A 26,941-nucleotide genomic window follows, 5' to 3' on the forward strand; every position below is an offset into this window, starting at 1 on the left:
ACAAAAAAATGAAAGCTTCAACTAGTATTACCTAGTTACAAGTCCATTCTCTGCCAAGATAAATGAAACAGCAGGGTTTGCTGCTCGTATGAGGCTCTGAAGCTGTACAAGGAGTGGGTGTCTCTGCTCTGTAGTATGGCTTGTGAAGATAACATTGCTCACCAGACCTGCATGAGGAAATTGGGAACAGTTTACTCTATCTCTACAATGATGGAGAACAATAATAAACATATGCCAGGTAAGTGATATAGCAAAAACATTTTTCCAGGTCACAACTATTGACCAGTATATTCTGGCTATCATATACATAAATATACTGCTCCGGGAATATAAGAATGCACTAACAACTACTAAGCACAAATATTTTAAGAGAGATACAGCCTAATCTGGTCTATTCCATAATCCTGTTCTCTTGATCGCTAAGGATCCCATAACACCTTTCATTTCCTCAAGTAAGTAACTGCATAAGGAGACAGAAGTAATTCATCTGGATTTTGACAAGTTTCTTATGTACAAGCTAAGGAAGTACCTGCATGGAGCAGTATCTGGAATGCTAGCATTCTAAACAAAGATAAAGAAGGAATAGAACAACTAGTTAGGGAACTGGGATGAACTAATGGGTTGAAATTTAGTGACAGATGAAGAGAATTGTAATCTGTAAACATTTTGTCAAACAACACCTGAAATACGTAACTTTGGGAACACATCCTCTGTATGAAGTGAATATAATGTTGCTGCATGAGAGAGTTTCTGGGAGACTGTTGTCATACAGAACAGGGGTTCCCAAACTGGGGTTTGTGAGCTGTCAGCCTCCAGCACCAAACCCTGCTCTATTCTCCAGCATTTAGAATAGCACTCAATATAAAAACATGTGTCTGTAATTTGTAAGAGGGGCTTCCTAGGTGAAAGGGATCACCAACACACAAATTTGTGAACCTCAAAGAACTTTTTCCCCATGCTACATTATTATACGTTTAAAGCAATCACATGGATTGACACGGGTTATTTTGCTTCTTGAATATATTCCATAACCAACTAAAGCATGGTGAAACAACTGACTACACCAGGAGTTCTCAAACGTCACTGCCTCACATGACCTCAAGAGGGGAAACCAAAGCCTGGAATCCCACAAAGCCTGAACCTCACCACTCTAGGCATGGAGGCCAAAGCTAAAACTCAGTCCTAGGCAGAGGGTGGGGCAGAGGGGGTCTGCAACTTCAGTCCTCCCCTCCCCCCGCCAAGGCTGAAACCCTGGACAGGGGGTCTTTAGCCCAGGCCTCCAGCAAGTCTACACCAGCACTAGCGACCCTATTCAAAGGGGATTGCAATCCCGTTTGACAACCGCAGGATTACAGAGTTCATTGGCAATTTATTTTTGTTTACAACTCACTCCAATTAGGAAAGCACATTAAAAATGAGAAACTCTAAAGCGGATAGCTTTTTGAGCAAATTATGTGCAACAGATGTAATTATTCTACATTCTTAAACATTTATATTGCAGTATCTTCTAAGGAAGTTGGGGGCGGGGCAGTGCCAATTGTGTCAGGCATTATACAAATATATGGAAAACAAGTCCCTGCACGCACCCCAACAATCTTACAGTTCAAAAGAGACAAGTCAGGCAAAACAGACCAGGTGGCAGTTAGAAAGATGAAACACTTTAGTGAAACCTTTGTTATGGGGTACTCTGTTAACCAGAAAACTTTGTTAACCGGCATTACCCCCAGCCACAATACTGTCACATCTTCAGGCGCACAAGCCTGGCTTGGTTTACCATGACTGGTTTAACAATTTTTTATTTAAGTACTACTAATAATCTTTAACTCAAAATAGAAATATGAGACCAATTGCCTCACACTACAAAACTACCAATATTAAAAACTTGAACTTTACTATTACTGTCCATTGGTTTTTCCTAGGTTGATGGGACCCTCAGATAACCAGAGTTTAAGGAAGAAGGATAGCTCAGTGGTTTGAGCATTGGCCTGCTAAACCCAGGGTTGAGAGCTCAATCCTTGAGGGAGCCATTTAGGGATCTGGGGCAAATTTGTCAGGGTCCTTGGTCCTGCTCTGAGGGCAGGGGACTGGACTTGATGACCTCTCAAGGTCCCTTCTAGTTCTATGAGATCGGTATAATTCCGTGTGTCTGTGTCTGTCTTTTAAAGATAACCAGAAGGCCCTGAACATGCCAGATAACACAGGTTTTACCGTATTTAGGAAGTACAAGTATTCCAATTTTGGTCCCCACCCCAGAAACACTTCAGCATACCCTTAACTTATCGGTGTAAAGTTACGCACATAAGTAAAACATTTGTTTGTGCGTATTTTATGTACAGTCCAAACAGAATGCAGTTGTTCAACAGACAAAAAGTTTAGAAGAAAAAATGTTACTCTGTCCTTAGATGGAGTGTCACCATATGGAGAACCTTAGACGCGCAAATTAATAACTTCATAACATCAATTAAGTTATATTAAAGCTACTACTGTTGTCATGCTGCTCATACTTTGTTATGAAAGTCTCAAAACACACCAACTACTAATATTGCTCACCTGTCTTACATGCAGTTAAAAAAAAAATCACAACTACAAAGAAAGTGATAGATAACCAGTGTTCTATAGGCATATTTTATGTAGTCTCACATATTCTCTTTAACATATACAAAACTGAGGGTTTCAAAACCACTTACAGAACGTTACTCTGTGAAAGAACATAACATAAGAATGGCCAGACAGGGTCAGACCAAAGGTCCATCCAGCCCAGTATCTGGACTGCTGATAGTGACTGATGCCAGATGCCCCAGAGGGAGCAAACCAAACAGACAATGATCAAGCCATCTCTCTGCCATCCATCTCCACCCTCTGACAAACAGAGGCAGGGACAAAAGATATTGTAGTCTAGTCACTAGGGATGTTAAATATCGGTTAATTGAAAAGTCGATTAACCTCATGAATTCTTATTGGTTATCTGACAATTCTATAGTCCTGGGGGTGGGGCCGGAAGCCAATGTGCTCCAAACCCACTCCCAAGGAGCCCTCTGTCACTCTGTGCTGCTGCCTATGTATCAGAGGCAGCAGTGTGGGGTGCCAGGCGGGAGCTGGTCCGTGAGGGGAGCCAGTTTAAAAACCAGCTCCCGTCACAGACCGGCCGTCTGTCACCCTGCGCTGCTGCCTCTGGTGCAGAGGTAACAGTGCTGGGTGGAAGCAGCTCCTGTCCAGGAAGGGGAAGGGGCTGAGCTTTGCCTAGTTTTACAGCAGATTACATAAAATGCACTAGGGTAGTCAGTACAAACTAAAATTTTATACGCTGACTTCTTTATACCATTCTGTATACTTTAAATTGAAATGTAACGACAACATTTATACTCCAATTGACACATTAAAATATGATGAACTAAGATTGTTAAGAAGCAGGTAATTGACTGATTGTGTACTCAATACAATTTGTATCGAGTACATGATTAGTCGATAAGGAGCCCTGCTGAGGCTCTGTAATTTAAACGTAGTAGGAGTTTAAAACATACTACATTTAAACTGCAGAGCCACAACAGGGGTAGGTCGCAGACCCAGCATGACCTACCCTGCTGCGCCTCTGCATTTTAAATTTAGTAAGACAGTGGCGTGGCAGTCAGGGATGGTGGAGTGGCAGGGGGAGGTGGCTCTGTGGATCCGGTACTCATTGGGAGCCCCCAGCACCGGCTCCCAGTCCCCCCACCCCATGCTGCCTCTCATACACAGACAGCACCGGGGAGGGGGGGAGAAAGAGGGCGGGGGAGTGCATGTAGTCAATAATATTAACTGAGAAGCCCAGGCTTATCGGTTAATCATGTACTCAACTACAAGCTTTCATTCCTACTCTACAGTAAGTCATCGTCAGATAAAATACTCATAGTGCGACTTAATTTCAGGAGGAGATTAAAGTAGGAAAAATAAAGGGATCTTTAGATCCTAAATCTTCATTTCTACTGTAAACAAACTTGGCAATCATTAGGCTGCTGGTGTGCTAAGACCCAGCAGCTTCTCATGCTGACCAAAACTGTCTCATTGTATTCTCCCATCTGTATATTAGTATCCATCTGTTATTGCATGACCATACTTTGACTGTAAACTTCTTGAAGTAGACTTTTTGTTCCATGTCTGTGCAGCACCTAACACCTGATGGTCCTAATAGGCACTATGACAATAGAAAACAGAGTTCACTTAATCATATTCTACCTGTGTGTAAAAATGTAGCTTTTTATGTAATCTAGAATTCAGCTGGACAAGGTTTTGTCCAGTGGAATTAACCCACTTGCTTCTTTCAAAGACCCATTACATTGTAGTTCCTAGGTATGATTTTTTTAAAACAATAGTTAAAAATTACTACATCTTTACTGCCAGACTACCTAGGGCCTCAGACAATGTGTGGGTGGGTGGGTGTGGGGAGGATGATCTAAAGGTAGGAATCTGAATCTTTAGATTCTGGTAACTTAGCAACTCTTAAAACAGGCAAGTTACTGGTGTGGTGCAGTTCTTTGCAGTTGCAGGGGGAGATTTTACTACACTCCTCCTCCCCTGGCAAAAGATTCCTTCATATTTTTTTAAGTTCAGGTGGTATCACTATATAGACACCAAGTTTGATCAATTAGTACAAGAACTGATTTAAAAGAAAAATAAAAGGGAAGGAAAAAGCCAATTTAATAAAACTGGACTGAAAGAAAAACAAATATGCAAGCCTTGTGGCAAGCTGTATGCATATATGTTGGGCCATACCATTTTAGAGCTGAGACTTCAGGCAAACACACAAGAGTCACTTTTACAGAACAATAAAAATGATCTTTCCTTTTTATTTCCAAATGGTTCTTTTAGACACCAAGTTTGCATTCCACTCCCTGAGAATTCCACAGAGTGCCATAAAAGAGGTAAAAACAGCTGAATAACTAGAAAAATACCTTGAATTGAATCTCAGAGAAAAATAACAGACTTCAGCGAGTGCTTCCAAAAATAGATATTCCCTCTTTAAAATCAAGTGGCTCACTGTTCACCCACATTTAGGCCTAAACAACAGTCACTATTTTCAACTGAGGAACCTTCCTGGATTTGAACACAGAAGATGCCCTTTTACACCTGACTAAAAAAAATACAAAATGGGAGACAAATTTACACTTTAAATGGGAACCAGCTGCGGCTGATGCAAATGCCTTCTGAAGAGCACCAGAAATAAAATACTAGTTTCTACTGCCAATATCCTTGGGCACCAGAACTAATTTTATTAAGCCAAAGAATGCTGGTTGGCATACTGGAGTTATCCCCCTATTGTTTTCTGAAAGTACCATGGGAGCCATTAATTTCCAAACAGAATTACACTGATAAGGAATTACACCTGAAGGAATTTCTAATACTTCACCCAAGGAACAGCGAAGCACAGAGGGCAAGATCCAGGCTGTTAGTAATTGAACTTAAAAATTTCCTCATGTCCTGAGCCAATTTATAATCTATTTCAGGCATTTCCCCTAATTTCTGGACACTAACATGAGACAAAATAGAGGGTTCGAGCAAAATCAAACCATTTAAGATGGAAAGTTTTATGGTAAGAGGTATTTGTAAAGGTCTGAGTTGGGACCTTCTAAAATAGCTTTATCTTAAAAAGTTCTAAGACTAACTTTAGAAGCAGCTACATTGACGGATAATAAAGTTTGGATAGGGTAAGGGATAGAACAGCAAGCACAGAGAACTTGAAACCAATTCCGAGATACACATATAAGTTAATATGAGGATCACAAAAATGACCTGAAAAAGTTAACAGCAGGCCCACCAAATGCAACAGCTTTGTTTGTAAGGGCACGGGTTGGATTTTTTTTAAAAAAATCTCCATTTATTTGGCGCCACCAAATGGATAGCTTGCATATTCCTGCTTTACACTGATAGTTCCTAATTCTGAGGAAAAGAAAAATCAACCATATATGTTTAACTTACTATTTTGCTATATCGCAAACAGTAGGTGTGCACATTAAACCAGCATCAGACAAAACTACCCTCAGGATTGAAGAGATTGATAAAATAGGCAAGGTTTAAAAAACAAAACATGAAAAAGCAATAGCAAGGAGGCAAAGATTATAATGGAATCAGCTAAATGAGAAACAGAAAGTAAAGACATTATGCTACAACACAGAAGATGAGAAAAGAAGTCTCCAGGTTTTTTCCAACCTCCTCACATTTACCTATTTAGAATTATTTTTATGGCGGTGACTGTCTTGCATTTGTCTATAGAGTTCCCTGCCAACCTAGGAAGCTGCAAAAAAATTGTTTCTGCTCCATGGAGCTTACAACTGAAGGTGTAATCACCCAGACATATACACCAGTATCTTCAGTAGGTATTTGCACAATTACTCACATATTAAACGGCCATACCACAAGTTTGAGATCAGAGAGAGAGCCAGGAATCAGGTTAAAAAGGGTCAGGGAGGAGTGCGGGGGGATATGAAATGAAAACTAGAAGATGCTTAAATACACAATTTCTAACAATGATTTTGACATTTTAGTATTTTAATAGTCCCCTCCCACTCCAAAAGGGCTTGGGTTTGTTTACTACCTTTATTTACACATCAGCCTAAAGGGTAAGGTTGAGCAGCAATAGGCACAGTTCTGGGAACAGCATTAATTATCTGGGAATTAGATAATTAAGTTCAAAAACTGCAGGAGAAAGGGATGCTTCACAATAATTCCTTGTTGGTCCTTGGCAAAAAAAATGGCAAACTTGAAACAAAACTGATATCTAGGGTATCAGAACACATACTGGTGCACTCCTTGTCCATGCAGAAGTGAGATAACCTAGGCTGAACAGCTGCAGAGAGCAAATTGGAAGCAAAGGCACTGTGGAAGTGTATGGAAGGAATGGATGAAGGACAGCAAAAGACTCAAATTAACAGTAAAAAATTTTAAGTATATCAGAAGCAGAAAGCCTGCCAAACAATCCGGGGGCCACTGGACGATGAAGGCACTAAAGAACCACTCAGGGAAAATATGGCCACAGGGGAGGCAGAAGTCTTCACCACACGGGATATTAGGGAAGATTCCCATACTTGAGCCCTTCTTTTTAGGTAATACATTTGAGAAACTGTCTCAGAATGAGGTGTCATTAGAGATGGTTTTGGAACAAACTGATAAATTAAACAGCAAAATGTCACCAGGAGCAGATGATATCCTGAAAGAACTCAAATGTGAAACTGAAGAACTGTGGTATATAACCTATCCCTTAAATCACTTTTTGTACCAGATGACTGGAGAACAGCTAACATAACGCTATGTTTTTAAAAAAGCTCTCGAGGTAAACCTGGCCATTACAAGCCAGTAAGCCTAATTTCAGTACCAGGCAAACTGGTTTAAACTATAGTGAAGGACAGAATTGTTGGACATATAGATCAGCGGTTCTCAAATGATAGCAAACTGTGGGCTCCCATTTTGATTTAAAATTTTTCACGGACTTCAATTCACTCGCTCAGACACTGGCCCTGTACCCTACTTTACTCATTCTCCCAAGACCTCACCCCCATGCCAGCTCTTCCTGCTCCCCACTCCATGCCTGTCTCATCTCTTCATGCCACTCCTCCAAGTGCATTCTGTCCCCACTCCTCCTCGCTGCCCCCCTGCACACTGCTAACAGCTGTTCTGCAGCATGCAGGAGGCACTGGGAAGGAGTGGAAGAGTTCAGGGAAAGGAACTGATCACCAGAGCCGGGACACTCCCTGGAGTACCTTCAAAGACCCCTTTGAGAAATGCCGACATAGATGAATGATTTGTTGGAAGGAGAGTCAACATAGCTTTTGTAAATGGAAGTCATACCCCCAATACATTAGAAATCATTGTGGGGGAGGGAGTAAGGAGGGGGACAAGCATGCTGACAAGGACGACCCAGTGGATACGGTGTACTTGCACTTTCAGAAAGCCTTTGACGAGGCTCCTCACCGAAGGCTTTGAAGCCAACTAAGAAGTCATGGGAGAAGAGGGAAAGCCCGTTCATGGTTAAATGACAGGAAACAGATGGTGCAAATGAGTAGTCTGTTTGCAGAATGGAGAGAGGAAAATAGTGGTGTTTGCAGGGATCTATATTAGGACCAGTGCTGTTCAAAAATATTCATAAAGGGTCTGGGAAAGGTGGTCAACAATGAGGTGGCAAAATGTATAGAAGATACAGAATTATTTAAAATAGTTAAGTCTGAAGCTGACAGTGAAGAATTACAAAGGAATCTCACAAAATTGAAAAAAAATGGCAAATGAATTTCAATACTGATAGATGCAAAGTAATACACACATTGGAAAATACAATCCCAGCTATACATACAAAATTATTGAAATTAGTGTTACCACTGAAGAAAGATCTTGGAGTCACCATGGATAGTTCTCTGAAAACTTCCATTCAATGTTCAAAGGAAGTCAACAATGTGATGAACCACTAAGAAAGTGACAGGTAAGACAGAAAATATAATGCCACCATATAAATCCATGGTACACCCACACCATGAATAGTGCATGCAGTTCTCATCACCTCATCTAAAAAAAATAGAATTTGAAAAGATAGACAAAAAGGGTAACAAAAACAAATACGGTGTATGAAACAGCTTTCATGTAAGGAGAGAGAGAAAAGATGGGGACCCTTCAGCTTGGAAGAGAGACAACTAAAAGGAGGGATATGATACAGGTGTATAAAATCATGAACGTAATGGAAAAACTGAATATGGAAGTATTATTTACTCCTTCACATAAACCTAAGAACCAGGGGTCATTCATAAGGCTAACAAACAGCAGGTTTAAATAAATTTAAGTACTTCTGCACACAACATGTAGTCCACCCAGGGGATGTTGTGGATCATAAGGTTAAAAGAAACCGCAAAGGTCACCTGGTCTAACCCACTGCCCATCAAGATGTATGATTTGTTGTTTGATCCATCCAAGACAGACGGCTCTCCAGCCTCCTTTTGAAAATCTCCAGTGAAGAAACTTCCACAACCTCCTGAGGCAGTCTGTTTCATCCTCCTACTGCTCTACAGTTAGAAGTTTTTTTGAAGGTTTAACCTAAATTTGCTGTTATAGTCCAAATCCATTGCCTCTCATCCTGCCTTCAATGACCAGAGAACAAGTTTTTCTCCATCCTTTTTAAGAGAGCCTTTCATGTATCTGAAGACTTCAGTGATCAGTTGACCTTCTCCACTGAGCAGTGAACCTACCCCGGGTCCTTATCTTTCTTTTTTGTCTGACATTTGAAGAACATTTTCCTGTTGTCTCTAACACCTCTTTCCAGCTATAACTCATTCTTTGTCTTGCCTTTCCTGATGGATCCCTACATGCTCATGTTACTCCTACGCATACTTCCTTGGTGACATGCCCCTCCTTCCATTTCCTGTACATAACCCTTTTGGTTTTTAGATAGCGGAAATGCAACTTGTGCTGCCATATGGGCTTCCTGTGGCTCTTATCCTTCCTCTGCATCAGAGCAGTTTGATATTGAACCTCTAGTATTAGACATTTTGTGTAATCCCAGCTCCCTTCAGCTTCTTTTCTTCCTAATTGGCCTTTCCACAGGACCTTGCCTATTATTTCTCTGAGTTGGCTGAAATCTGCCTTTCTGAAGTCTAGTATTCTTGTTTCTGCTGTCCTCATTCTGCATAGAATTTTAAATCCTATCAGAGCATGATCACTTCCTCCCAATTCCGGAACACCTTTGCTTTCACAACTAATTCATCCCTGTTACTCAAAAACAGATGCAAAAGAGAGGGCTACTCAACCTTGGAAGCCCCGGGGGCCACAATGATACTCACAGCACGTGTCGAGGGCTGCAACTTAAGTGCGGTTGCATATACATGCCAATAGCTTGTTTCACACAGATAAGGCTTAAACTTCGTATTCATGCCTAAGCCGCGGTGCTGGACCCAAATGTGGCCACTGTGAGCCAGTCAGTACCTCTTAGGCTCTGCTCACAAGGCTAAGCAGCCAACACTTCCCACAATGCCCTGGTGCCTCCTCCCTTGGGGCTAGAAATGCTGACACCCTGTACCCGTCTGTTCCAGCCAGCCTTTCAGCTTATGTCTTTCAGTGCTCACCCTGCCTCGCCGTTGTGGAGCATGCTCCCAGTGGAGGCCATGTTCAAAGGATCCCACCCGCGGACCATGTGCTGAGCCCCGCGTAAACCCAAACCGCATCGTGAGCTGCAAACCAACAGGCCGCACGTTGAGTAGCCCTGTCCTAGTTGTTTCCTCAACTTTCTGACACACAGGTGTCACCTACACACACTAAGAATGTGCAGAACATGTAATGTTTTACTGCTTAATGTCACTTGCCTGCACTTGGTAGAGACTGTGGAGTACAAGAAAATAGTAAGACGATATGGCCGATAGGCATTGGTCACAGCCTAACCACTGTCAAATTTATAAAGGCATCATGGCAAAAGAGAGCTTTGGGGAGGGACGTGAAAGTAAATTCTGGAGTAGCTCTGGAGATGTTTACAGAGAATGGCTCAAGCACAAGAGGCCACAAGGGAGAAAGCATAAAGATACCTATGCGAGTTTAAGAAACACTGTTGGAGGTTTCAATGAAATTTCAATACTTAGCTTTATGCACAGGCAACTTTCACAAGGCAATATTCATATCGCACATATTTTTAATCAGATCTTTGAGTCCAATGCACAAGGACTGACTGAAAATTATTATAGATTTTCTGTGATGTCTGGAGTAGCAGTTCCCAACCAGTTGCTCCCATGGGTATCAGGGAGAAAATATGTATTTGATTATTAATAAAATGGTGATTCTTCAGCCATGCTCTGCTTTTTTAAACCAAAGCAACTATTCCTCTCTGCTACAGGAAGTTGCCGGAGAAGTAGAGAAGGGGCTCAGGGTGAGAAGAAGGCAGATGAGGGGAGGATAAATTCCCCTGCATAGCTCACATGAGAGCTCTGATCTGCCTGCACCCTGCCCCATCCCACGTACTGTACCACAAAAGGAGGAGAAAGAGACTAGTTCTCAGTTGCACCAGGCTATAAGAACATGATTGGCTCTGCCTGAGCCTAATAGGTGCCCACGAAAGGATGGCTCCCCTCTCCTACACAGATGTCCAAGAGAGAAAGACATTAAACGAAACTGAGAACTAATTAGTTTAGCTTGCAGATTCTCTCTCACAGCCCAGGTTACAGCAGCCAAGGGGCTGCTCAACAGTGTGCCAGCTAACCAACTAACAATCCCCTATGACCACACCCCATCTGTGGATAGCTGAAATGCATTGTGTTCCAGCCATTCCTCTCAAACCGCATGTTGTGGATAAAGGGCCATTGAAGGCAGCTATGCAGTACAAAGAACGTCCCTCCAAGTATAGATTTTGGCCTCTTAAATATAGTACAATACACGTTTGGTCAGAAGTCACTGATCTAGGCAATGTTTAAAGTCGAAGTATGACAGGTTTTATTCTGTATGGTTTTCCTAAGAAACAGGAAAGTTTATTTACCTTGTGAACACTGATCCAGGAATTTAGGAAAAAGCAATCTAGAAAACAAAATAAACTTTCATGTTAAAAATAATGTTAAAAATGGATGCTCTATACAAACACTTAGCCAATACTACAAGCTTCTAGATGGCTTTCTATTGTTTCCACGTATATCTATGAACCGAATTCCAGCATGCTTTTCATTTACCAGAAGCTTCGCAGTGGAAGCTTATTAGCAACTGAACCGCATTCAAGTCTTGTTTGGCATGCAGACCCCTTCAGAAATACAAAAAATGTGCTAGGATAAGTGGGATAAATCAATACAGGTGTCTTTAGGTAAGGACCTAAAAGTAACTGGGGCTGCTTTCTATTACCTGAAAAGCAGGAAGAAGAAATGAGGTTAGATAAGAAAGGTGTAATAATCAGGGGCTTCCTTCCATGTGTGACAAATAGCTATTATATAAAAGCACATAGTTTTCTAATCACTTTGGAACAACAAGTGTAAATTGCAAACCTGCTCTGAGGATTGAATGAAGCATTAACCTTTTCAGCACAGGACTGATCTATCTTTCATTAATAAACTGATTGCGCCTGGTTACCTGAGATCTAAATCAAGCCCTAACACAAGCATAATCCTTGAGTTTAAGTTTGAAGACTGAACTTCTTTCATCTGGCAACTCTGGGAAATAGATTCAAGATTTTGCTGGGACAGAGAGGGCATCAGGGAGAGGGAGGTGGAGCGCTCATCTGGTGGTCTGCATCCCCCACTGCACCCAGGCACTGCCCACCGCTATGCGAGTGGCAGGGAAAAGCCTCTGGAAAAGTGCCTCTGGAAAAGCCCATTGCTGTACTGCCATTCCCGCAGCTTGGGGCCCGGGGAAGCGGCAGCATGCAGAGCGGCTTCCTCCTCTCCCTGCCAGGTTCCATACCATGGGTGTTCCCGGATTAGGGACACCTGGAATACAGAAGTTACAGTGTATTTGCCTTAACCCGGCATCACCACCCTGTCCAATCTTCAAGCCTTTTTTTATGCTATCATATGGCCTGAACAGCTTTCCAAGTCATGTTTACTATGTGTTTTCCCTGCCAAAAAGCACTTTTGGAAAACTAATCTATTTTATGAAGCTTTTCTTGTGTCAAGGACTATTTTCTACTCTGTCTGGTATTACACCGAGTTAATTAGTAAAAGACAGGAATATCAAGGTATTGTTAAACATGAGCTATTGTTACACAACTGGGTCGTACCTTTAGAATACATGAAAAGCGTTTTAGGGCAGGATTAATATTTAGTGCATTTCACTCTTTGCACAGTACCCATAGTAACCTCTGGCATTCCATCAACAATGGAATACTCAGAATGGCCGACTGCAGTATAAAGCCATTTTAAGTCTGCCAGATTCTGTACTTTTACAAGCTCTTACAGAAGGAAGCTTCAAAGTGAGACAGAAATAGACACTACATGGACTATGTCTTTGCCATCAACAGCTACTTCACTTCAGGAGATAACCTGCAATTCTTTCATCATAGTCCCAATGAAATATTTATAGAAATAACCTTCATTTGTAGTTAACATTATCTACATCAAATTGAAAGATTACAGTGGAGACACTTAGAATAGTAACAGAGATGTAGCCGGTGTTAGTCTGGTCTTGCTGAAACAAAAGACAGGACTATGCAGCACTTTAAAGACACTACTTGGTATTTACTGAAAGACAGAATTCATGTTTTTTAATCAGGTACCCAAACTGAAATAAAAGTTTCATATTGTCTGGCAATATGAAAGAATAAGGAAGATTCACTGAAGAATCGTTGCAATAATTCATTGCTTTGTAAAATTCAAAAAACACATTTTTTTGTTTGTTCCTACATAATCTACAGATGTGAACATTAATTTCTTTTTCTAAGTTAAACTTTTTGAAAGCAAAACTTAGTTTCCAGTGGATAACAATCCCACATTAAATGTATAAGTCAAACTGCATTTAAAAGCTCTGTTAAAAAGATATAAAATCAAAGATGAGACCATTTAGTGAAGCTCCAACATGATAACCCAGCTCACACATGGTTGCATAATTCCCACAAGATGACAAAGGAAACCACAAACTACATATACACACACACGAATACACAAAACAATTCAGATTTTCAAGTGTACCTATGTTCCATATAGCAGCTAAGCGGTTCTACGCAAGTAGAAATTGTTCCAATGATGAAAGAGGACTTCACAGCAGGGTCAGGGTGAGTTTGCAGTGCCTGTACAACATCAATAACATCTGTATATCTACCAAGAGAACAAAGTGAAGATGTGTGAAGTGACAGAAATACAAGAACCATGTCAACAACTAATAAAAAGAAATTACTAGTGTTCTAAGAAAAATGCTTGTTCCACGATTCAGCATGCAAGAGATTTAAGAATTCAGACATTTACTTACACAAAGAAAACAGAAGTGACAACAGAAATTACTGACAGCTAAACCTTGCGCTATTATAAACTCAACATTGAATAAGTATAACTATGCTTTCAAGAGGCACAGAAATAAGGTAGGAAGAAATTCACATTATGGTTCTGCAAGTGATGTAGCACATGCACGTTAACTGAAGACCTAAAGAAAATGCTATAGAAACATTTCTGTTGGCCTTGGGTTTTATACTTCCTTTCTTTACAAGACCTTATAATTTGGACTTCAATCAAACTTGGTGTTGCTTTAAGAAGAATTCTAGTTTAAACATTCTGCTTGAATTGAAGTATTCTTCTCCTGTGTTTGTAACTCAAAACTCTGTCACATAATACTAGTGGTTGAGAACATTAATATGAAATTGACTAAATTGTATTTACTTGATAGCCACGACTTAAAATCAGCTCTGTTCCACATCTCATATTTACTTTGAAGCAAAGGATTATCTTATCCTTTTTGCACTGGCATTAAAAAAGTCCTGAAATTATATTAATAACTGGGCTTTTCTGTAACAATCAACACCTAGAGAGTTCAGCTCCCCACAAAATGTGGAAAAATTAAGAAAGGTTGTGGAGGGAGCTAGAAGAATTCTCCAGCATAGATTCAGCTTCAGACTTTTGCTGAGATGTGAGGTTTTAGAAACTTAAACCTAAAATCAAAGATTTTACTGAACTATCAACATTCATTTAACTACTCTATTTTTACTGTCTGGTATGAAAAGAAAACTGACTAGCCAAAACAGTTTTAAATATATTAGCAATAGTTAAGACTCTGGAACCAAGCTACCAGGGCTATCTATGGAAATATATTAAGAAAAAAATAGTTTTTTTTAAACGACAAAACAAGCAGCGTGAATGTCTTTACAATTAATATTATTCTAATATTCCCAATAATGGAAACTAAACAAAACAAAATAGTAAAGAGAGTTTATTGGTGACCATTGTATATGAGTTTAGCTAATAATATCCTTTTCGAATACTGTACACTTCAAAAGCCAAAATGTTATGACCTAGACTCTTTAACTAGTACCCACTACAGTACTGTACTGCCTGACAGAAATGAGTATTTATTTCTAAACCAAGATGGAAAAAATTGTTTCAATGTAATATTACTTTTAAGTTATCTGATGTAAATGCTAATAGATATTAAATCAAAATCAAGTGCACATATCTTTAAAGGGTGAGAACATTTATTAGAGAGGACCATCTGTGTGTTTCGCTAGCTGAAACTTTCACTCCTGGCACACAGAAGGAGGTCAAGGCTGTGTTACGCTGGGAGCAAATACCTGAGTACACTGCCAAGTGCGGTGCTAATGACAGTGCAAACAGCAGCCCTTCCTTCTCATTCAAGACAGACCAACTCCCACCATGGTGCTAGTATGTGCTGCTGAAGCAGTCATCTTTTAGGTTTTATTTTACTAGATATAGAACATATATGCATATATTTTAAAAAAAGACAGACATCCTATCCACTCATGTCCATTAAAGACCTAATAGCTTCCTCCTTCATAAGTAGGCATGTTTACCTGAAACAGAGTTTAATTAAGACCTACTTAAAATCCCCCCGTACTTTTAACTGAATGTGGTTTGGTCCTCTCTGCCAGTCTTAAACCAGAGTTCACGTGCTCTGATGGGCACAATCCTCTCAATCAGAAAGAATATCAGAACATTCAACAAAAAAACCTGTTGCATGTTCAAATGTGAACTTATCTGAATAAGGATTCATGACATAAAAAGCAAACATGCATAGACCTTCTGCTTGATCTATACAAAATTAACTTTGAGGTTGAGATTTTTTTTTAAATGCAAGAGACATGAAATCCTAAACTATGGTTCTCATCGGAAATTCAACTCAGACCTTGCCCTACATGAACATTCAGTTTGCTGCAAGCTACCGTGTGAATCTGTTCCACTATAGACCACGTTGGTGTGCTCATTAGCATACTTTAATCTACTTGTGTTTCAAAGCAGGATAGATCAAAGCACAGTCGGTGTGCTTCAGCATGGTGCACGTGGACAATTACTATGTAGCAGATACTGTAGGGTAGATTCACACATCTGCTTGCAGAGAACAAAATGTTTGTGTAGACAAGCCCTTAGCTTCTTTTGGAATATTAAGATACTACAGCCGTTCCCCCGACTTAGGAACGAGTTAAATTCCAAGCGCTTGGTCGTAACTCGATGTGTTCGTAAATCGGACCCCATTCATTTCAATGGGACCACACTATTCGTAAGCGCGAATCGCCATACGTAAGTCGGGGCTGTGCGTAATGCGAGGCTGGTTGTATGTGCGGCTGGTCGTATGTCGATGCGTTTGTACATCGGGGACCGGCTGTATAACAAGTAACAAAGTATATGCAGTAATATCAGCTTCTACATGTACAAAGGAGAGAATTTACAGTTCTTGCAGTTAATATTTTTGTTTTTAAAATCTCCATAACAAATTCAGGCTTTATGTTTACATTGAGAAAAAAGAATCAATGGCTCCTTTACATCTGAAAACCATGAAATTATTAAAAATCCTTCTGCACTGCTTGTTCAGAATAGCTATACAATGCTTTTCCAAAGAAAGGCCTAATTGTGGTATTCAAAGAATTAATTACATCAATTCTTACTTCCTGAAATAATATTTTCAAGATACTCCACATTCAAGTGTAGCAAAAACCTGTAAGGATATTTCAGTAATTTTCAACACAATAGGTTTTCCCTTGGAGAGAAATGGGATGGTACTCCACCCTATTGGTATTTTTCAAAACAAGTCCAGTATCTCAACCTTCAAATATAAAATAGTCAAAAGTAGGATGTGAGCTCAGCTAACAAGCTTTTCTGCATAGTGTAGCAAGCTGTTGTACATTTTTGCTGAACTGTATTGTTTTCTTCTCTACAATAAATTGTATCTACTGGGAAACACAGAGAAGTATTTTGTGGCACTTGCATGCATTCATGGAGCACAACAGACAGTTGTGTCTCCAGAAATTAAACAATGCTTTAGTGGTTGAAGTAAATTCTACCCGCAGTTCTTAAAGTACATCACACTATTTACCTCAGGTCTTCCAAAAAAACCACCAAAGAAACAAAAAACAAACAAAAAAAGGATTTCAAAATTTAGATCAGTATCTTTAGTTGGCCACCACACATGAAGTGGGATTAAGGGGAAGGTGTTGGATATCACTATAACGTGGTCTCATCAGTTTCTGGAGGATGAGTGCCCCACTATCATGCCGCACTAAAAGTGTGGTGCTGTACTAGAACTATACTATCATCTGTACTCAGGATGATTTCTGAAGCTACGTCTATACTGCAACACTATTTCAGGATACCGGCGTATCTCAAAATAGCTATCCTGAGTCTTCATAGCAAGCCCATTATTTCAGGCTCGCTATTCTGATGTCCGGTGCTATGTAGACAGCACCAAAATAACTAAATAAGCTATTGCGAAATAGTATCGAAATAAGATATGCAATTTGCGCAGCTCAAATTGTGTAACTTATTTCAAGTTATGGTGCAGTGTAGATGCACACAGAGAGCCATACGTAAACTATTCTCTCCTGAGGACCGCTGACACTTGAACATATCAATGGAGGGGGTAAAACCAGAGCTAAGCTTGACTGTTTTCAGCACATGAACTAACACTCACCGAAACCTTCTTCCAATGAAGATAGGCAAAGATTACAATAAATTACAAAACAGTTTACCGTAGGAGATATGAGAGCAGAACTGAGAACGGCATACCTTCTTGAAGATCAATCTTGTTGAGTTTGACACTACTAAATAATGATGGGGAACCATGAAATATTTATAAATGAGAATAGTTGAGAGAACTCTATTGTACAAACTGTTTGTCTAACATTTGAAAGACTTACCCTTGCAAGACCACCAACAGCCTCATTTTCTTTCTGGTGTAAGTGGACTGACGAGCACTGCGGTTCTGTTGGGACTCAAGAACACTTGAAAGGTAACGCTGGAAGTGAGCTGCACTGAAGCATTCAGGGCTATCCATAGTTTGCCGATAAACAACCCACCTGAAATAATCCAATTAAGTGAGTGAGATAGCAATTCAGTTCTGTTTTCTCTTTATATCTTATTAATTGTTCTTTTCATTTTTGACCTTTGACCATCCAAAATACATTTCTCACCAGTACAAAGACATTCCCCATTTCTGGTCCCATACAGAAACAAAGGAGGAACTTGCTTAGGATGATGTCTTTTAAGCATCAGCCTACTGTTTTTAAATTGCTGCTAATGGCTTCTTTGACATGGAACAAGGTCAAATAGCTTCTTCAAAGCAATGTGCCAGAGTAATTTTGATTTGTGTGTTGGTAATAAAGCTGAACAATCATGAGCTCAGGGATCCTAGAAATCTGTCTGCCATGAAAAAATGCAGCATTTGCACTTTTACAGAGAACCATCAGTTTTTACATTTTGTGAAAAAATCAATACACGCATTAATTTCTAACTAAATCTCACAGAAAGTACCAGTGTCACTTCCTGCATAAATGTGTTGGGCATCATTTGAGTAAGTATACATAAATCTAAGTAGTACCTTGAGCAGACTGAACAGTTTTTTTAAGTAAGTTTTCAATTGACAGCAAGAGTCCAACCACCCAAGACTGACAGTGGGCACTTCATTTTTTGTGCATTTAAAAAAAAAAAAAAACTATACATTTTCTGAAAATATGCAATACAGAGATAAAAGCATTTGGTATAAATACGAAATGCAAAACTTATTTCTATAAATGTTATTATAATGATTAATGGCTTAAAATTATACATATATCAATAAAATCTTGTGTTCAACTAATACCTATATTTTACCATATTATAAAGTGGCTAGGGAAACTAAAGTTCAGTGTTGCATTGTAATCACAAACAGATTTTTGTGGTTTATTCAAGATTTTTTAAGCACAGCAAATGAGGATCCCTGATCAAGAGACAGTGCATGAGCTACCTTGGACAGGATACATTTCAGTTCTATTGATAAGATGATCTTTTTGCCAATATTGGCACTTAAGAAATGAAACATGGTTTTATGCACCAATCATTTCAAATGAATGTTATATGTTTATAATAAAACACACACAAACCCTCAGTTTGCAAATTTTAAATAAAAAGGTTTGGAACAAGCCACACACAAAACTGCCACCATTCGATTTACATTTAGCCCAGAACAGATAATTACTTAAATATTTACAAATGCTAAGTTCCCATTCAGCCAGGTTTTTATAATATGAATTAGAACTGCCTTACTACAGAGATTACATTCCAGATATTTGGAGCATAAGCTTTTGGGGGTAAGAAAAAAGGATTGGTCTGTTTGATCTTGTAAAGAGTTGAGTACTGAAAGATACAATTCTTCAGTGACTCTTTCCTATCTCTACATCATGGTGGAAGTTATACACATTCTCTCTGGTTTGGCAAAAGACAGTGGAACCAAAAAACACTTAGAAATCAGACTGAAAATTTAAAAATAATATCTCATCTAGATTTCAAATACATTCTCCAATTTACACAAGAGAGGAGTTATATTTGCCTCAAGACTTCCCACCAGAGGAAACAAGCAATGCTCCCTAGCTGTTCTCTCAAAGCGCTTATGGAGAAAATCACACGGTAACCTGTCACTTTAGCCCAACTTCTAATGTTTCATCTGACCCTTCTGGAGATCCTGCTAATCCTACAGATGCATTGAACTGTCTCAGAGAATAAACAAATGGACATACAGCAGTGACAATGGCCATCTGAATTAACTTTCTGATATTTGTGCTATTCCCATTCTTAAGGCAGAATATCATCTCCCTACCTAAGATACTTATGTGATATTCTCCTGTTCCCACCTGCCATCACTAGGAAATCCAAGTGCCTCACGATGTTTACTGCACAAGTCCTCACACCTAGGAATGTTAAATTTAGATTAACTGGCTAATCGAATAGCCGATGTAATTTGCATTGACTATTCAACTAGTCGATAAGGGCGCCTCCGCCTTTGAAGTGTAGCAACAGATCCAGCGCTTTGAAACGCTGCATGGGCTTTGGGAACTGCTTGAGTCCCCTACTGGCCCCATGCTCCCCACAGCACTTTCACCTTTAAAGTGTAGCAACAGCCATGGGGCGGAGGCACCCTTATCAACTGAATAGTTGATGCAAATTGCAGGAGAAGTGAAGGTTTAAGTGTAGTCTGTTTCAGCAAAAACAACAAGGAGTCTGGTGGCATCTTAATAAAATTGCTAGTTTTTATGGCATAAGCTTTCGTGAGTTGCCGCTCACTTCATCAGACGTATGAAGTAAGAGAAGAAGAAACATAGTAGGGATACAGAGATGTTACATCAGAGCTAATTCCATCATGGTGGATGTGGATACGATCAGAATATCTAAGATGGAAAACTACTTACTGTAACAAGAGCTATTCCCAGTCCCTATTCAGACCCATTCTGATGGTGTCAAATTTGCATATGAATTCCAGCTCAGCAGTTTCATGTTGCCACTGTTTTTTAAGTTTGAGGATGGCAACTTTCAAGTCTGTAACCATGTGTCCAGGGAGGTTAAAATGTTCTCCCACTGTTTTATGTAGTTTACCATTCTCAATGGCTGATTAGTGTCCGTTTACTCTGTTGCATAGAGACAGTCTATATGCAAATATAGGAAGATGTGCTCTCATTACTGGCTCATGACTTATGCTGCTGACTGCAAAACGGTTTTGCATGACTGCTGCACAAAGTAGAACCAAAACAACACAACTAACCTTCCATACTCCTTGTTAAAGGTGACCAGAAAAGTGCACAGATCACTGGCGTGACAGCCTGGAAGCCCTGTTATAATAGTGATAACCACCTAAAAGAAAAGGAAAAGTTATATTTAGTACTATTACTGTAATTATTTTTCTTGGGAGTGCTCAGAAGTATGCTAGAGACCTCACAAACCAATGTAACAATGTCTCTGCTCCTAGAAAGCTCTCAATACAAAACAATACCAGAGAGAGCAAGAAAAAGTGGGAAGACAGAGAGAAAGGAGCATAACAGCTATAAATTTAACTTTATTTATGTAGTTATTGAGAAACATCACAGACGTCTTTTCAATATTTTTACAGTTTAACTAATGTGACTACAACCAAACTTTAAAGAGCTGCAAAGCTAACTGAATAAATGCAGTTTCTGGGGTAGCCGACCTAGTTAATCTGTACAGGAAAAAAAATCGTCTGATAGCACTTTATAGACTAACAAAACATGTAGACGGTATCATGAGCTTTTGTGGGCACAGCCCACTTCTTCAGATGACTGGAGTTCACTAAATGCAGGGCAAAATAGATTTGCAGAGCATAAACAAGTATTTAATTTTGCATAGAAGAAGAGTGAAGGTGTAAGCATTTTATAAACTTTCTTCCTATCCATTTTTTAAAAGTCGTTTTGAGGATAGTGTTTTTTGTTTGCTTGTTTTTGCACTCTCTTACCTTATCGTTTTCTGGTTTACTAACAGGAATGCTTTCCGACTGTTGTAACAAAACAGGAAGGTGTGCTCTCATTACTGGCTCACGACTCATGCTGCTGACCGCAAAGTGTTGCAGAAACCTTTGAAAAGTTAAGTTGCATTATCTTTTAAGCAACATGTGGATTTCTCCTGCGGCCATTCCCGCTCCCCCCTGAACAGCTGTAACTTGACTACAGTAAAACATGTTACTGGATGTAAACTTTAATAGAGACCTCCCAGTGAAGGAAAATATTCCAACTTTGTATTAGTATTTGCATCCCACTATAAGAATTTAGTACGAAGTTAGAGAAGCAATAGATCTTAAAATGGGGCACCATCTTGGAAGTACGTAATCTTTTGAAGTTACAAAAAAAACCACCACCAACTCCTCACCTCTCTAATTCAGGGAGGCTAGCAGATATTTTTAGGTGGCTCCATCTTTCTGCAGGATAGGACAAGGCATTACACAGCTTCTGTATGTTGGAGTGTCTGAAATAAGCACACCCATTTGTTTAGCTCAAAACGAACATGACCAACTTCCTTCGCTTTTAATCCACAAAGCTGATAAATTCTGATAAAATGGTGGAAGTTATAAGAACAATTTCATCATTCTGATTTTTCAAGTGAATCGGCTGTAAAACTTTCTACAGTGTTTGAGAGGTCACAAGATCTTGGCTGAGTGTTAAACAGAAAACATTACTCTAAATCAGTGGTTTCCAACCTGTGGTCCGCAACAGTATTGCAGGGGTCAGTGGGAAGTTTAAAAATAAGGATCAGGCCCACAACAGTGGTCTGATCCTTTTCTTCTCTTTGCCTCCCTCAGGGAACGGGCTATGTAAAATTTTTAATAGATTGAAAAGAGGTCCATACACTCAAAAAGGTTGTGAACGACTGCTTTCGATCTGTAATGACATGTAAATGCATGAAGATGAGCAACATCAACTTACAATCTATTTTGTTCTGCAGACAGGAAATCTGCCTGGAGCACCTTTAAAGATATTCCTGAGTTTGTCTGTTGCCATGAAGAGAAAACCTGAAACAAAACAAAAAAGCAAGCCTCACAACACTGGACTCGTTTAGATTTCACACATCTGAAATGTTAGTGTACAGAGTTTTAAAGGTATTTTTTATTTTGTAGAGCAAATTAAGTCTTTTATTCACAACACCAACTCACAAGGCTTTTTTTGTTTCAAACAGGAAAGCCTCCTAGAGCAGCAACCACCACCATCCATTCCATGCCTGGAAAAGCTGAGTGGAAAGGAAGTCACAACCATACATGTTCGACAAATATAGATTTCAGGTAGCTTCTTGATGAAGAGTTGATATTTCCAAGAAGTATCCCATTACTACTACCAGTACTTTTTTGTGACGGTACTGCCTGGTACGCAGTACTGGCCCCTCCAGATGCAGTACTGGCAACTTCAGTCAGAGCTTACCTGGAGAAAATGGAGCCTACCGGCACCTCTGTACGCAAATGTCTGACAGTTAGCTGGGCCGCGTCTTTTAAAAGGGTAATGCTGGCCCCACCCCACCCCCCTTTTTTTTTGGCTCAACTTTTCCCCTGGAGTACCAGGACCTCCTTTCTCTCCCCTCCTCCCCCCCCACAAAAAGCACTGACTACTACTGTGGGGCTGAGACAAGACAAAAAGAAAGGATCAAGTGCGTACCCAACAGCAAACTGGGCTGCGACATTGCTTGTGGATGTGAAATATAAAATGGACAAACCAAAAAAGTGCATCTGAAACAGAAATTCTGAGTGTTACATCTTCAATTATTCAAATTACTAAGAGGAATGAATATGACCTGCAACCCCCAATTTCAAGTTTTTAAGCCAGTTGCAGGGGGGGCGGAGGGAGAGGGGGAGATATGATAGAGGTCGATAAAGTCATGACTGGTGTGGAAAAAGTGAATAAGGTAAAGTTATTTACTTGCTCCCATAATGTAAGAACGAGGGATCAACAAATGAAATTAACAGGCAGCAGATTTAAAACAAACAAAAGGAAATTTTTCTTCACACAGAGCAGAGTCAACCTGTGGAACTCCTTGCCAAAGGATGTTGTGAAGACAGGACTTATACAGGGTTCAAAAAAGAGCTAGATACATTCATGGTGGTTAGGTCCATCTATGGCTATTAGCCATGATGGGGAGGAATGGTGTCCCTAGCCTGTGTTTCTCTGGAGGTGGGTAATAGGGGAGGGATCACGTGAGGATTACCTGTTGAGTCCCCTCCCTCTGGGGTATTGGCCACTGTTGGCAGACAGGTTACTGGGCTAGATGGACATTTGGTCTGACCCAGTATGGCCGTTCTTAAGATGAAATGGCATAATGAAGTATCAGCTGCAAACTCCTTTTCAACTCTTATCTACTGCAGCACCATTCTCACTTGCAACATAATGTAATCATGCAAGTCATGCCATAATTCTACTTTCACCACTAACAAGTGCCACATATTTACAATCCAACTTCTTGTAGCAAGACTGCAATTGGATATGTACATGATTCCTTCACGAATGCAGAAATCTTGCACCTTCCTTAAGAATACAAGTGCCCAAGTATTCTAAGAACTCAGTTCTTAACACAAAAGAAGGGAACCCTATGAATCTACAGCACTGCGCGATATGTGCAGCTGTAAGGCATCCATACCATTCTATCAAGTACCTCTTGGAGAATATAGGTTTCTCCTGCTTCCTTTAACTAGAAGGGACAAGGAAACTAAAATGGACGATGAGAAGCCAGAAGAGCTCACTTTAATGGCTTTTGCACTGATAAAGACAAAGGACTCAATGGCCTATTGCCTGAATACCACTGAATTGCAATGAGCAAAAGCAGATGATACCAAGCTGGGAGGGGTTGCGACTGCTCTGGAGGATAGGGTCATAATCCAAAATGTTCTGGACAAATTGGAGAAATGGTCTGAGGTAAACAGGATGAAGTTTAATGAAGACAAATGTAAAGTGCTCCACTTAGGAAAGAACAATCAGTTTCACACATACAGAATGGGAAGCGACTGTCTAGGAAGGAGTACAGCAGAAAGGCATCTAGGGGCTATAGTGGACCACAAGCTCAATATGAGTCAGCGGTGTGATGCTGTTGCAAAAAAAAAAAAAAAACCAAACATGATTCTGGGCTGCATTAACAGGTGTATTGCGAGCAAGACAAGAGAAGTCATTCTTCAGTTCTACTCTGCGCTAGTTAGGCCTCAGTTGGAGTATTGTGTCCAGTTCCGGGCACCACATTTCAAGAAAGATGTGGAGAAATTGGAGAGGGTCCAGAGAAGAGCAACAAGAATGATTAAAGGTCTAGAGAAGATGAGCTATGAAGGAAGGCTGAAAGAATTGGGTTTATTTAGTTTAGAAAAGAGAAGAGTGGGGGGGGGGGGGGGACATGATAGCCGTTTTCAGGTATCTAAAAGGGTGTCATAAGGAGGAGGGAGAAAACTTGTTCATCTTGGCCTCTGGAGATAGAACAAGAAGCAATGGGCTTAAACTGCAGCAAGGGAGGTTTAGGTTGGACATTAGGAAAAAGTTCCTAATTGTCACGGTAGTTAAACACTGAAATAAATTGCCCAAGGAGGTTGTGGAATCCCCATCTGTGAAGATATTTAAGAGCAGGTTAGATAAATGTCTATCAGGGATGGTCTAGACAGTATCTGGTCCCTTCCAGTCCTAGTATTCTATGATTCTATGAAAGGGGATACTCAAACAGTTGCAGAACTCTTAGCTTGTTTTGGATCAATGCAAATCCTCCAAACATATTGTAGCCAGGCAGCCCCCCCCCATCTCAAACAATCTTGCCCTCTGAGATGTCTGTATACAGAGCAGAGAAGGAACAATAAGAAGATCAGCATAGCCATTAAGCTTTGATCTGCTTTGACCAGGATATGCAAGTTTCTGACTCTGAGTAACGATTAAGGAAATAAGCTAAGCTCAAGGCTGCAAGAAGTGTCAGGCTGGCACCTATGTTGATTCGAACACACACAGTCCCTGGGAGAGGAATTTCCCACTGAGAAAACAATGTCCCGTACTTCCAATTTAATCATCTCAATTCTCTCTTACAAGTGTAAATTAAGTTCACAACTCCCTTGTAAGAACTGGTCTCACAGCAGACAGACCAGCATCAATTGGCATTACAGATAAGAAAGAGAAATACGTGACCCCATGAGTATAAAAGATAGGTCCAGCACACACTCACTTGGAGTGTCATTCTACCCTCTCTAACTGCTGGTCGGGTTAGGTGTTTGACCTCCCGAGGTTCTATGGGGACGCCCACCTCATATTTTCGTCTTTCCTAGGAATTGAGGGACCGGCCCTGGCCTGACATGCTGGAGTCGAGAGGCACAGAAGGGGGTAAAAATTGTACCTGGATGTGGTCCTCTGTCTTAAGTGTACACATAGAAAGAGTAAGCTGTTACTTGGTACCATTATTTCTATTTTTCTATCTTTATCTTCTTTGTAACCATTTTAAGATCTATATTTTGCTAGTAGTTAAGAAATAGAACAATAGCCATTGCAACCATATGATTTATAAGCTTCTTTAATAAACCTGTAACTGTTTAAGTTTTAACCTGACGCCTTCAGTTGCTGTAATAGAACCAAGCACAATTTAAAAGAACTTCAGCCGGTCTTAAGGTACCGATATAGGGAGCCCTGACCGTTGGCTGACACATATGCTACGACAGAAGAAGCAGATTAACCTCCTGAAACAGGAGGAGGAAACTCCACATTTCCTCCATGTCCCATAACATCAAAAATATAGTACCCAACACTTCGGGCAGGTTTGGTTCAAACGGACAAGAGTGCAAAAAGGAATAACAACTTTCATCTTTAAGTCACAGCAGATGATGAGAGGACACAAGAGACTTCAATTTTTTTCAACACTTTGCACAAGTTTCTTCAATCCCAAGGCGAATGTAAAAAATCAATTCAATTTATATACAACTGCCTTCAAAGTGAAGTGTTTTGTGACGTTGTCCTTATTTTATTTTTAGCGAGGAGCTGATTTAACTTTGAGACAATGGCTTAAATCCTATTCATCGAAGCCATATTCCTATGAAGGGCACTACAAGCCCACAACTCTGATTCAGAGCAATCAAGAATAGATGTTGTTGATGATTTTAAGATCTTTCCTTCCTCTTCGTAAGTAAAGGCAACACCTACAGTCAAAATATTCACTATATTCTATATATAAACTATATTCACTGTTTTGGTAGTGTTCATATTCTACTCGTGACCGAGTTCGCAATGAAGTAAACCAACAGCAAGAATGAAATTCAAGAAGTTGCTGAAAGCAGGTACAGTGAAATGCAACAGGCTGGGCTTACAGCGAGATCCACTGACAATCAACGGAACTGAAACCACCACTTGGCTGAGCTCCAAAGAGATGGGAGGATTTTATCATGAAAAGGCATGGCCGCACTAGGAGAAGGAAGAAGATATGACAAGAATACATTGATCACCACACATCTTCCCATCTATTATGATCCATCAAGATGAATGTCCTCCTGGAGAATTTGAATGGCCTACTTAATATATTCAGACTGTTCTGCCAGACTCAGCACCTCCATACGTAAAGATTATACAATGTCC

The 26,941-nt window shown here is 40.0% G+C and overlaps 1 protein-coding gene across 2 annotated transcripts in view; it reads right to left on the bottom strand.

Annotated features, from left to right (window-relative positions):
- Positions 1-26,941, bottom strand: part of DNAAF9 (dynein axonemal assembly factor 9) — a 112,592-nt gene that overhangs the window by 17,050 nt on the left and 68,601 nt on the right. For both annotated transcript variants that reach the window (XM_075931017.1, XM_075931016.1), the window contains exons 23-30: positions 22,304-22,389; positions 21,750-21,845; positions 21,340-21,457; positions 20,635-20,723; positions 17,762-17,920; positions 13,599-13,724; positions 11,468-11,505; positions 32-167 (exon numbers count right to left, since the gene is read on the bottom strand). In XM_075931017.1, coding sequence (XP_075787132.1) covers positions 32-167; positions 11,468-11,505; positions 13,599-13,724; positions 17,762-17,920; positions 20,635-20,723; positions 21,340-21,457; positions 21,750-21,845; positions 22,304-22,389 — 848 coding nt within the window. The remainder of the gene's footprint in view (positions 1-31; positions 168-11,467; positions 11,506-13,598; positions 13,725-17,761; positions 17,921-20,634; positions 20,724-21,339; positions 21,458-21,749; positions 21,846-22,303; positions 22,390-26,941) is intronic.

The sequence above is a fragment of the Pelodiscus sinensis genome, chromosome 5, assembly GCF_049634645.1.
Source record: "Pelodiscus sinensis isolate JC-2024 chromosome 5, ASM4963464v1, whole genome shotgun sequence".
NCBI lineage: Eukaryota > Metazoa > Chordata > Testudines > Trionychidae > Pelodiscus > Pelodiscus sinensis.